Genomic DNA, 12576 nt, shown 5'->3' on the forward strand with positions numbered 1-12576 from the left:
CATCTATAACATTATCTGCTTCCATGATACCTTAGTCTATCTGCCATGTAACCCTCACCCATGCCTTTCTCACCTCCAGACTCAACTACTCCAATGGTTTCCTGGTGTCCCATCATGTGTGTCATATCCTGGACCAGGTCCCAATCACCTATCGCCCTGTTCTTGCTGACCCATATTGTTCTGGAGAGAAGTGGGCAATAAATCATTAAAACCTTTTGCTTATGTGTCTTCACTCCTCCAAATTTTGAACTACCCACACACCAGTCAAAATCAAACTTTGTTATTCATTACAATGTATTGTGTCTTGTGGTTTTCCTTTAGCCCACCACTGTTAGCAGTGCTTTCAGCAACTAAGCCCTACGCTGTGCAATACCCTACCTAAACCCCTTTCCTGGCACCTCCTTCCTTAAAGGAAAAGCAATCTCTTCAACCAAGGTTGTAGTTTTATTAATATCTCCTCCTTCAGCACAGTGTATTAAGCCCTTGTGAAAACCCTTGTTATTGGCATGTACTAAAGATCATATGTTTTTGTTGTAATATATTATGGGATGAGTCACTTACCTCGCATAGCTCTCACATCCTCTCAGTTAGAGGGTTAAACTGGGTTGGAGCTCGTCTCCTGCAGGTTTCCTCAGCCAAAGACTGGAGGCTCATAATCGGTGATTTTAACTCCCATGTCCAATCATGTTGAAATAAATTCTTCAATTCAACTAACTGTTTAATTTTCTCAGGCTCTTTCCACATATGTACACAAAGAATGAACAACACTCCTTTTATTATTACATGCCATAGAAACATGAATAACACCGTAATCACAGTCACCATGGTCCATTGCAATTCATCAGATGGTTTTGCAACTTTCCACTACTCCACGTTCTTCACGCGTAGTACCACTGGTACTGAGGTACAGGGAATCATTCCCAAGTCTGTGATTACTAAATCAACAAAGTCAGGTGGTGTGACATCATATACCAGGTTAAGAAGGTGCAGTTTGGAATCAGAGTGCCAATCCTTCAGCTGAGTGCTTCCATTCCGAGTCACTAAAAGGTCATCAGGGTCATCTGCAATAAAACATTTTGAAAATTTATTTACTGTGTTACTGTTAAGTTACACCTACAATTGGACTTCTTCGGATGCAAAGGGCATTGGGACCTCCTGACATAGTAAAAGCTCCTATAACATTGCAAGTGTTTCACTACATGGTAAGACAGGAACAGATTGACTCAGTGCTCTATTCATGCAAAATGTAAATTTCACACTAAACAAAGCAGTATATTTAAAAATAAAGCAAAGTACTGCAGATACTGGAAACCTGAAATAAAATCACAAATTGCTGGAAAAACTCAGCAGGTCTGGAGACAGAAACAGAGTTAATGTTTTGGGTCCTTTTGACTTCTTCACAGCTGATGAGAGATCGAAATGTGATGGATTTTATGCTATTAAAAAAAAGGAATGGAGTAATTGGACCAAAACAAAAGGTCAGGGATAGGCAGGAGCTCAGAATAGATTAGACGACAAAGATATCACGGAAACATGATACAGAGTGGTACGATAGCGTTAAAGACTAAGGAAGGTACAAATAGCATAAAGGTCTGATAGCAAAACGTAAATTAATATCAAAACAAGCAAAAGTCAGAACTTTCTGGAGGCAAAACATAAGAACAAGTTACAGGCTAAGTGGCAAAAATCAAACTAGAGGGCAGAATTCATAATGTGAAGCTATAGAACTCAATGTTGAGTCCAGAAGACTGTAATTAGAAGATGAGATGTTGTTGCTTAATTTTGCATTGGGCTTCACTGGAATATTGTAGTGAGCCAAGGACAGAAAGGTGGGCATGAGAACAAGATGTTGAATTGATACAGCAAGTGACAGGAAGGTCAGGATTATGCTTGTGGATTGAGCATATTAGTCGGTGTTTAGACTCCCCAAATCTGCATATATCACGCTTAATCCATGTCACATCATTTACAAATTATTTTCCCTCGAGTACAACTGGTCCGTTAGCACTGTGAACAGAATTGCCTGTTCTGCCATAGCAGGTCTTCCATTTCTCCCCTCAAGAACTTCCAGATTGGGAAAAGACAATAATGACAAGACCAAACTTCAATATGCTCAGCCTCAACTGGCTGGGGAATAAACCTCTGGGGTAATTTTTCAGTGAAGAGCCAAATTTTCCATTGTTATTCTCACCTCTAAAAGGGACGATGGGACTTGTATGCAAAGGAAAACAAATAAGTATTTTAATTTTTAAGCAAAGTGATACAGAATAAAGTTAAAGTCTTATAGCAGGGGAAGATGATTGAAAAGGACGAGGAAAATCACTCTCTTTCATAAATGATTCCTAAATTATCTACTTTAATTTACCGTGCTATGGCTTTTATACTCTGCTCCTCATCAGAGTATAAAAAACTTTACATCTTCTTATGGCCAAGTACTAAAACATCTTTATTTTCGTTCTCAGTCCCCAGCAACCTCCTGCATTAACTCTTTTTTCACTACTGTGACCTGGAGAAGGTGACATGGAGTTTGACTCTAAGATCACAAATGATGGCACTGATTAAAATGGCACTCAATCATAATAGTTTCATTTGAAAAAAAAGGTCAATTATCGTTTATCAATAGAATAGGCAGGGGTCTTTTGTTTTTGCCCCCACCAACACTTATAAATAAGGCCATATCATTGTGCGCTCATTTAATATAAATCCTATAATTTATAAATGCTCTCCACCTTTATTCAAAATTATAACTGTTTAAAAGATAAAACCTACCCAGTTCATTCGATACAAATGAATCTGTCTGAACTCTTTCACAAAACTTGTATGTTTCACAGCAGACCAGGACTGGTACATTATATGCTTTTGCCACAAGTGCGATCTGCGATGTTCCCACACGTGACATTACATAGCCATTAGCCAGAAGAGCGTGCGCTCCTAGGAACACCTTAGAAACCTGTGCAGAACATTAGATTGAATAGTTTAATGCAAGCCTAGGCGTCGACTACATACCACTTCAAAAAGTAAAACATGTACGAGCAGCTTAATTAACCACCTGCAACAGAAGAAAAGCTGTAGCAAGAACTTTTTGGACACTATTCAGATGCACAGTTTTTGCTAACTAATTTGGATCATCACACCATATCTTCTGTAATTTCAGGTGCGTCCACATTTTGACGATAGTAGAAAACTGTGCAAGTTAACCCAGCTGTTACAATATTGTTGCTTTTTAAATTAGCTCTAATTGACCTGTGCTGGCATTACTTAGAAATTAAATTTGAAAAATAAATCCTCTTCCTGGTCTCCCACTCTCTAATTGTGTAACTCTTTCCTGATCTTCTACTACATGTCCTATTTTCCTCTGCTTATGGGTTTCAGCTACATTCCCTATTATCTATCCATCAAATTTATTTCTGTCTCCCCTTTTCCACAAGCTATGGACCTTTGTATGTTTCTTTCTTGCATGTTACATAAATGTAGCAAAAGTATGTTCATGATGAAAGGTCAGGACCTGAAAATTAACTGTTTCTCTCCGCAGATACTGCTGATTGCTTCCAGCATTTTTTGATTTCACGTCAGATATCAAATAATTATAGTATTTTGTTTCTGCATTTCTATTTAAATATAATTTCTCTTTACGCCTCTATCTCTATATGTCTCACAGCTTAAACCTGTCTTTGTCTTTTTCATTGCTTCCTTCTGTACATTTTTAACTGCCCACAGAAATCCGGCACTAAATATAAGGCTCCAAACATCTGATCACCGCATAAATGAAGGTGTCATCCTTAGGATATGAAGTCACAGCCTACAGTATCAGCCTAATCTTCACACTCCCTTCAGAAGAGCCCAACAAGCAAAGCAACACTGTGGGCTCTGAGAGAAACTCTCAGCAGTTACTGATGAGGAATTAGAGCAAGTGATAGTGCCAGTCTCAGTCTTAGCCCCAGTTATCCATCCAATTCATACCCAAACGATGTAATTTGCATTTGAAGAATCAAGCTGGATAAAAGTAGTATTTTCCGATCACACAGTTCCTTATGATCCTACTTACTGAAGCATGAAAAATAATTATTTGATTTCCAAACAGGCAATACATCCTAAGCTGAAGAAGTAGTCACTTTTTAAGCGATAAGCAAGCAAGTATCAAAGGGAATTTACAAACATACCTCAGGCAGAATATAGGACACAGCACTAATCAGAACATAAGTGCAGCGAATTCCATTCCGTACGAGTCTCCGGAGTGTCTCCCTTCCTTCCAGTTTGGGCCGGCTGTCTACCACTACAACTTTGAACTTTTTCGCCTTGTGGGCATCACATAGAATCGAGCTGACTAAAGAAGAGCTGAGAAAGGAAAAAACAAAATCTCCTCAAATTGAGAGCACAGTTTAAAGCATCACACTGTCATTTACAATTCAGAGATAGAGAACGTGATGCATGGGGGCCATAAGCTGAACAATCTCGTGTTACACCATTCTACAATTCTATCCGGTTATTTTCAAGCAAGTTTAATTAATTCAGTTCAGACAAAGCAATCTTGTTCGATATTGTTAATTTGCAGAGTAAAATTTCACATCACACGTCATTTCTCCACCCGAACAATGGTAGCCCATCTCCCAATAAAGTGCTGACCTGTTCCCAAGTAAACAGTAACGCTCAGTGACACGGACGATACACATTTAATCGAGCACAATACACAAAGTATATAGATATTAAAAAACATGAAAGTCTCCCAAGTTAAAATGAACAGAAACTGTTGTGTGCATTTTTTCAGGCAACAATTTCTCTTGTGGTTACTGTGCTATAGCACTAGGTGGCCACTGAAGAGGAATCAATGATTGAAATAATTAAATACTTCTAATATAACTCACCATCCATACACCAGAATTACATCACCATCATTAATTTTCTCCGAAGCAGATTTCGATATGGCTTCAGCAGCCAGGTGAATCTTCTCATTTACATATTTATCTATACAGTTTAATAGCATTTCCTTTGCCTAGAAGTAATACAAGAAATTACTTTATAGATAGTTTTTTTTTCAGATATTGAAGATAGAGCAGAAAACCAGAGATCTTGCACAAGTAATTGAGACTGCAGCAATAGGTGCTACTTGTGCAGCCCATCCAGAACGTAATGCAAAGATAATGCAACACCAAGTAGACTTGACAATGTTAGGCTACATGGCAGCATATCAAAAAGGAATAAGGCATCAAATCAGCTCAGCGGGAAGAGAGGGTAGTGTCCTTCGACACGAGTAGACTCAGGAAATGGTGACAAGCAACGTTCCAAACTCAAGGGTTCTCCTCACTTGAAGAATATTCCAACAAATAATTAATCATTCAACTTAGGTGAACCAGTTATAATAGTTGGAATATTTTTACAGGAAAAGTGGTCAGCCTTTTGGCAACTTTGCATGACTTGGCCTGAGAATACATTTATTCTGAATATATGATCTGCCAACACATGCCACCTTAGACTAGCCTGATGCCAGATGGCCAAAATGCATCTTCTGGGTGCATGCAGAAAAACACTGATAAAGTCACTGATGAGCTTGATGGGCTGAATGGCCTTCCCACTCAGCTGTTTTGATCCCTAGGCCTGCCAATGATTAATGGGTTTAAATTTTCTTCAAGTAAATAAAAATATATTTTTCCCTGTACAGGAACTATTAATATGCTGTCAAGGCTTTTGGTAGCTCCAGTATTCTTTCAGAACAGACCCCTGTAACTCTGATGCATGGTCATCCAGACTGGAAATGGTGGCTCCACTCTCTCTCCACAGATGCTGTCAGACGTACTGAGATTTTCCAGTATTTTCTAATTTTATTTCAGATTCCATCAGCCACAGTATATTGTCTTTAGCATCCTTTTCACTTGCGGTATAAATTGTTGTTTACTTTGAAATGTGTTTTTTCTTGACTATGACAGCATGTCTCTTTTTGCAGCAATAAACAATTATGTCTCAGATACAAGACAACTCGTGTTTATTCCTGAACCCAAATTCCTTAGGAAAAAAGTATCACATTCAAGTACAAAACTGTGCTCTTACCTCATCCTCCCTCACGTTTCCAGCAATATTTGAGATTTCCTTCTTTATGAACTTTATTGCATTGCCCATACTTGCTGAGAGTGAACGACACTGATTCAGAAAACTATAAAGACAAACAATACATCAATAAAAATAAATCCTTATATAACAGAACATTCACAAACTCTATTAACTTGAGAGTTATTTCCAACCAAGATCATTTTGCAAGATAAATGCAATGGTGCTGCCATGGGACAGACACATTACTATCCAATCATTTATTCTGAAAGGCACTGAAAGTGCATTATTATAAAGAACCATTAGATTACCAAAAGGGTCTGTGGGCAAAGGCATACTTGCTTTGGTTTGTTGAAGGAATTTTTGTAAGTACGCATCGATTCAGCAGGGACACAGTGTGACTAGTGTCACTCGCTGTAATCTGCGATCTAACATAGGCACGTTTCTCTCATTTCAATTCTTGTCACTAATGCACCAAGTGACTGCCCACATGTTGCACTATGGGGAGGGATTCTAAAGATGCCTTTAAAAATATATATACTCATGGGAGCTGGGCCAATTAGACATTCCTAGTTACTCGAGAAGGTGGTGGTGAGCTGCCCTCTTGAACCTCTCAAGTCTGTGTGATAAAGGCCATCTCCCTGTGCTTTTGGATAAGTTGATTTCAGGATAATGCTCTGCCTGAAGAGGCCAACCACTGTGCTATTCCCATCGTTTGACTCCAAGCTCTACATTGTGTTACATTGGGTTTCCTTTAACAATTCATCTTTACTGAGCACTTTTGACAAGAGTTTTACCAGCCCATTGGAGGTGGGGAGAAATGTAGAAATTTTGAAGTGTCAGGTTGGCTCTCTACCGTGTAACTGCTTCCATGGGTTTTTCTCAAAGGTGGGTTCCCAGCAACAGTGGCAGGTAGTCCCTTAATATACTTTAAAAAGCAATGCATTAACTTTTACTGATTACACACAGTACAGCCTCCCCATTTTCTGCTATATCAGGAGATTGGCAACAGATCAGAGGCGACCTCAAGGTGGGAGATCAGATGCCAGCTCATGATCTAAAAATACAAAATGCTGGATGAACTCAGCAGATCTGGCACTATCTGTGGAGAGAAACAGAGTTAACCTTCCAGATTTAAATGATCCTTCTACAGCTTACGTTCTTTCAGATTCAAAGACAGCAGAAAGGCTGTAAGCAGTACATCTGCAGGCATATCCCTGCACACTAGTTCTGGCCCACTATTCAAAGAATTTCATGTTCACCTCTGGATGACTGCCTCTATCTTGTGATGCCCTGTACTCACCTTCTCAAGAGATGCTCAAGACTGTCCTTCCCTTGGGTCCATCCAATTGCCGTCCCTATGACTGTCTGCAGTTCCAAATGAACAACGATAATGAAGGCAAATGGCCACCTCCCATAAGATGACAATCAGAGGTGCACGTTTGACACAAGTGGGATAGGGGCCTGTAAATATTTTTCAAACAGGAGAAAATTCTAGCCTTTGTTCTCTCCTCCCCTGGTAGAGACATCCAATGGATCAAAACGCATTTAAAGTGTTTTTAGAGCTGTAGGAACCTTTGCACATTATTGCGACTTACCTTCAAGTGGCTGCAACCTTTTAAATTGCATCTACATCACAGTTTTACAGTGCCCCTTATTTCGAAGGCTTGTGCATCAATTCAAAATGGCACCGGTAATTAGACACGTTTATCAGGTCTAATAATTATTAATACTGGATTTTGACTAAACAACTGCAAACTAAAAAACATCTGGCATCAGAAACTATTTTACACGATGCAGAAAACATTTGTTGTCGCTCTAAGTAGCAGACACTACATACACTTGATAACTAAAACAGAGAAATACCTGATGTCTGGTTTCAGTTTATTGACCAAGTCCCTTGATAACTCTTCATGAGGAGGCGTTGTGTAATCACGGATAACCTGAAGCAAGACATGAAATACCAGCTATAATTTGAGTTTGAAGAGACTGATGGCATCACACATTTGAAGATCTATAAATATGCAAAAACTACCTCAAGGTATACTTACTTTCATAAGGTATAAAGTGATGAACCAAATAAAAATATGTAAAATCAATAAGGGCATTTTTCCAGGAGTGATGTATTATGGTACCTAAATAAACGCAGTGATATAGAATGATGCTGTTTATTTTGTTATACATTAGTCTACAGTCCTGATTATGTTCGCAGCTGTGCAAGTTTGATAGCCATTTACTATTGCAGTACTTTCCTTTCTCAGCTTAGAAGAGCTGCACATTTTCCAACATTACATATTTATAGATTTTTCAGGTGTGGGTCTAATCTCAAATGCAAATGATTGGCCAGTGCAATCATATAAATTAATATACTGTTACCAATATTTTTACTACTGGTGCTCCCAAATAAAAGTCAGTGTAATCCAAAAACATTTAATCTTCATGATTTTTATTTATGCTGCATGTGTCCTTTGAGCTTTGGTTCAAGTCCAAATCAGACAACTGGGATGAAAGTCTCCGAAATGACCTACTGGGTAGAGACTGTTGGATGCAACAATGAGCAATATAAATAAGGTCCTATTTTCAAATCCTGGTCTGTGCTGAATTAGCTAAACTAGCCCAACAGGTGGGATGGTACTGCTCCTAAGCCAGGAAAAATAATCCAATCAGCAAAACTCTTGTTCTTGATTGTTATCTGTTGATTCCTGCTTAAAATGCAAATGGATGGCTATCTACAAAGAAAATGATCAATTCCTATTGTAATGGCCTCCAGTGGCTCATAATTCCCTACTATTTAATTATTCAGTTTCTTTAATGACTTAAAGCTTCTGTCCATTATTTACCGTGAAATGGTTCTATTCTTGATTCTTCTCTGGGTCTGTTATTTCCCCCGCTCCTCTTTTCTAATTGTATTAATATGGCCATCTACCTCTTAAAAATGTTATGTTTCTTAGTCTATCTCTCCCTTATTCACCAGTAATGAAGCCTCTTTCCCTTCTTTTTGACTTTTTTTAAATTTACTCTTTCTTGGGAAAGGAGTGTCACTGGCTGGGCCAGCATTTGTTACCCATCCCTAAATACCCATGAACCAAGTGGCTTGCTTCAGAGAAAATCACATTGCTACAGATCTGGAGTCACATGTAGGCCATATGAGGTTTTTTTTTTAAAGTTTATTTATTAGTGTCACAAGTAGGTTTACATTAACATTGCAAAGAAGTTACTGTGAAAATCCCCTTGTTGCCACACTCCGGCACCTGTTCAGGTACACAGAGGGAGAATTTAGCGCGGCCAATGCACCTGGCCAGGAAGCCTTTTGGACGGTGGGAGGAAACCAGAACACCTGGGAGGAAACCCACGCAGACCCAAGGAAAACATGCAGACTCCGCACAGATAGTGACCCGAGGTGGGAATCGAACCTGGGTCCCTACCGCTGTGTGGCAGCAGTGCTAACCATTGTGCCACCATGCGCCCAGGTAAGGATGGCGGACACTAGTGAACCAATTGAGTTTTTTTATTACAATCGATGATAATTATTCATGGTGACCATGAAACATCCACATTCAGATTTTATTAGTTTAACTAAATTCCACCAGCTGCCATGAATTTGAATCCACACCCAAACAGCATTAGCCTGGGCCCCTGGATTACAAGTCAAGTGAAAGTACCACTATGCCACTGTCTTCTTCCTATATTGAGGTATTTAGTTTCAAGTGTAGATAGCCAACCATTTGCATTTAAAGCAGGAATCAACAGATAACAATCAAGAACAAGAGTTTTGCTGATTGGATTATTTTTCCTGGCTTAGGAGCAGTACCATCCCAACTGTTGGGCTAGTTTAGCTAATTCAGCACAGACCAGGATTTGAAATTAGGACTTTGTTTATATTGCTCATTGTTGCATCTAACAGTCTCTACCCAGTAGGTCATTTCGGAGACTTTCATCCCAGTTGTCTGATTTGGACTTGAACCAAAGCTCGAAGGACACATGCAGCATAAATAAAAATCATGAAGATTAAATGTTTTTGGATTACACTGACTTTTATTTGGGAGCACCAGTAATAAAAACATTGGTAACAGTATATTAATTTATATGATTGCACCGGCCAATCATTTGCACTTGAAATTAACCATTTTCGCTTCCATATCTCCTTAATTGGGACACTGGGCGGGATTAAAATAGATGAGAAGGTATAGAAAAGCTGGTAGGACTAAGTGGCTAAGCCAGCTGGTCCAGATGAAATGCATTCTACAGGGAAAGAAAGATAGAATTTGAAGGGGTGTTCACCACAATCTTTCAAGTTTCTTTAGATACAGGGGTGGTTCCAGGGAACTGGAGAATCGGAAAATTTACAGCCACATTCAAAAAGGAGAAATAAACCTGGAAACTACAGTCCAGTGTACTTAGGTGATCGTGAAGCTTACAGAAACAAAATTCCGGGGAAAAATTAATATCCACTGGGTGACGTGGTAGCAAAGTGGTTAGCACTGCTGCGTCACAGCTTCAGGGACCTGGGTTCGAATACTGACTTGGGTCACTGTCTGTGTGGAGTATGCACATTCTCCTTGTGTCTGCGTGGGTTTCCTCTGGGTGCTCCGGTTTCCTCCCACAGTCCAAAGATGTGCAAGTTAGGTCGATTGGCCATGGTAAAATTGTCCCTTAGTGTCCTGAGATGCATAGATTAGAGCGATTAGCGGGTAAATATATGGGGATAGGCCCAGGGTGGGATTGTGGTTGGTGCAGACTCGATGGGCCCAATGGCCTCTTTCTGCATTGTAGGGTGTCTATGATTCTATGAAGTCTGGATCAAGTAAGGAGAGCAAGCATGCATTTGTCTGACTAACCTGATTGAGGTATTTAAGGAAGTAACAGGGAAGATGGATGATGGCAGCATAGTTGCTGCTGATATTGACTTTCAATATGCATTTGATTAAGTATCACATTTTGATGTGGGCAAAATTGAAACAGCATGGATAAAATTTGGCTAAAAGTCAGAAATGTCATGAATGACAATTTTCCCAGACAGGAGTGGACACATACTGCAGTGTTCCCCAGGGATTGGTTCTTGACGCAACACTAATAACTAGGATTTGCGAGAACAGGGTACAATTCAATAATCTATAGATAATACAAAATTTGAAAGCACAACATACAGTGAAGAGGATAGTAATAGACTTCAAGTACACAGGCTGGTGAAATGGGTAGAAACATGATATTCAATGCAGAGAAGTGTGAACTGATAGATTATGGTGAGAAGAATGAAAAGTGATATCGGGTGGGATTCTCTGGCTATGCACAGCAGTGGGATTCTCTGGTCCTGCTGCAGTGAACGGAGATTTGGCTGAGTGCCAAATTCTCCATTCTTGCTGGCTGCGGTGGAGGGGAGTGAATGGCTGGAGATTTCTGGCCAGAGAAAGCCAAACGGTACAATTTTAAAGAGGTGCGAAAACTGACATGGAGGTGATTGTGTACAATCTTTGAAACTAGCAAGACAGGTTAACAAAGCAGTTACTAAAGCATGTAGAATCCCGGGCTTTATTAATTGACAGAAAGTGTGCAAAAGGAAGTTATACCAAACAAAAATACAACACCAGTATGGATTCAGTTGAAACACTGTGCCCAATTCTGGGAACCATGCTTCAGGAAGGATGTCAAGGCTTTGGAAAGGGTATAGAAGGGATTTACTAGAATGGTTGCAGGGTTCAATAGATGGACTGAAGGAGCTCAGGGAGTTCACCATAGAACAGAGAAGGTGAAAAGAACTTTTGGTAGAGGTGTTTAAATTTAGGAAGGGTTTTAACAAGAGTTAATATGGAGATACTGTTTCCAATGGATAATGCAAATTAATTCAGACGGCACAAAATTATGGCAATTGACAAAACACACCAAAGCCATGAAGAAATATCTTCATTTCCAAGTTCAGAAACTTGAAGGCCTCACTATTTTGGTATAGCTTACAACTATACCAACTCATCGCAGGAAGCAACAATAGAGACAGAGTGAAAGAACCATCCATGAAAGGAAATGTTTGGTGTTGTCTCCTCTGCAGGAGGTAGATTTGTTGAGTTCCATACCTGTTTAAAAGCATGTAGTAATGCTATACATCGTGCATTGGATCCTACGATAATTCCTTGAGAGTACTGCAATCCTAAACGTACAATAGCAGGGTGAAGCACAGTTGAGGGGATGCTGCAAAGGATCAAAAAAGAAACAAGAATGCAAGTGCCAATTGATTTGGTGAACAATGCTAGACTTGTGCAATAAATTGAAGGTGTGCACATAATCTGAAATGTTACTACACCAGTAAAGCTAATTGCTGCACACAACAAGTGTGATTAAAAAAACATGTTAGAATTAGTATTCTGTTGATTGATGGAAAATAAAATTTTGACAATGGCTGATTTAATATTTAGACAGCTAAAAATTAGCAAATAAGCCAATGAGTTAAATTTCAATGACAGTAGGCATAATTTTTATTCATCTATTAGTCACAAGTAAGGCTTACATTAACCTGCAATGAAGTTACCGTGAAATTCCTCTAGT

General features: G+C 39.3%; 1 protein-coding gene across 3 annotated transcripts in view; it reads right to left on the reverse strand.

The window, feature by feature from the left end:
• Positions 1 to 760: 760 nt before the first annotated feature.
• Positions 761 to 12576, reverse strand: part of eif2b4 (eukaryotic translation initiation factor 2B, subunit 4 delta) — a 67454-nt gene continuing 55638 nt past the window's right edge. For all 3 annotated transcript variants that reach the window (XM_080193354.1, XM_080193353.1, XM_080193355.1), the window contains 7 exons: positions 12108 to 12222; positions 7906 to 7982; positions 6043 to 6145; positions 4863 to 4990; positions 4161 to 4335; positions 2770 to 2950; positions 761 to 1061 (listed from right to left, as the gene is read on the reverse strand). In XM_080193354.1, coding sequence (XP_080049480.1) covers positions 865 to 1061; positions 2770 to 2950; positions 4161 to 4335; positions 4863 to 4990; positions 6043 to 6145; positions 7906 to 7982; positions 12108 to 12222 — 976 coding nt within the window. In that variant the 3' untranslated portion in view covers positions 761 to 864. The remainder of the gene's footprint in view (positions 1062 to 2769; positions 2951 to 4160; positions 4336 to 4862; positions 4991 to 6042; positions 6146 to 7905; positions 7983 to 12107; positions 12223 to 12576) is intronic.

Source organism: Carcharhinus amblyrhynchos, chromosome 7 (genome assembly GCF_965287045.1).
Source record: "Carcharhinus amblyrhynchos chromosome 7, sCarAmb.v2.hapA, whole genome shotgun sequence".
NCBI lineage: Eukaryota > Metazoa > Chordata > Chondrichthyes > Carcharhiniformes > Carcharhinidae > Carcharhinus > Carcharhinus amblyrhynchos.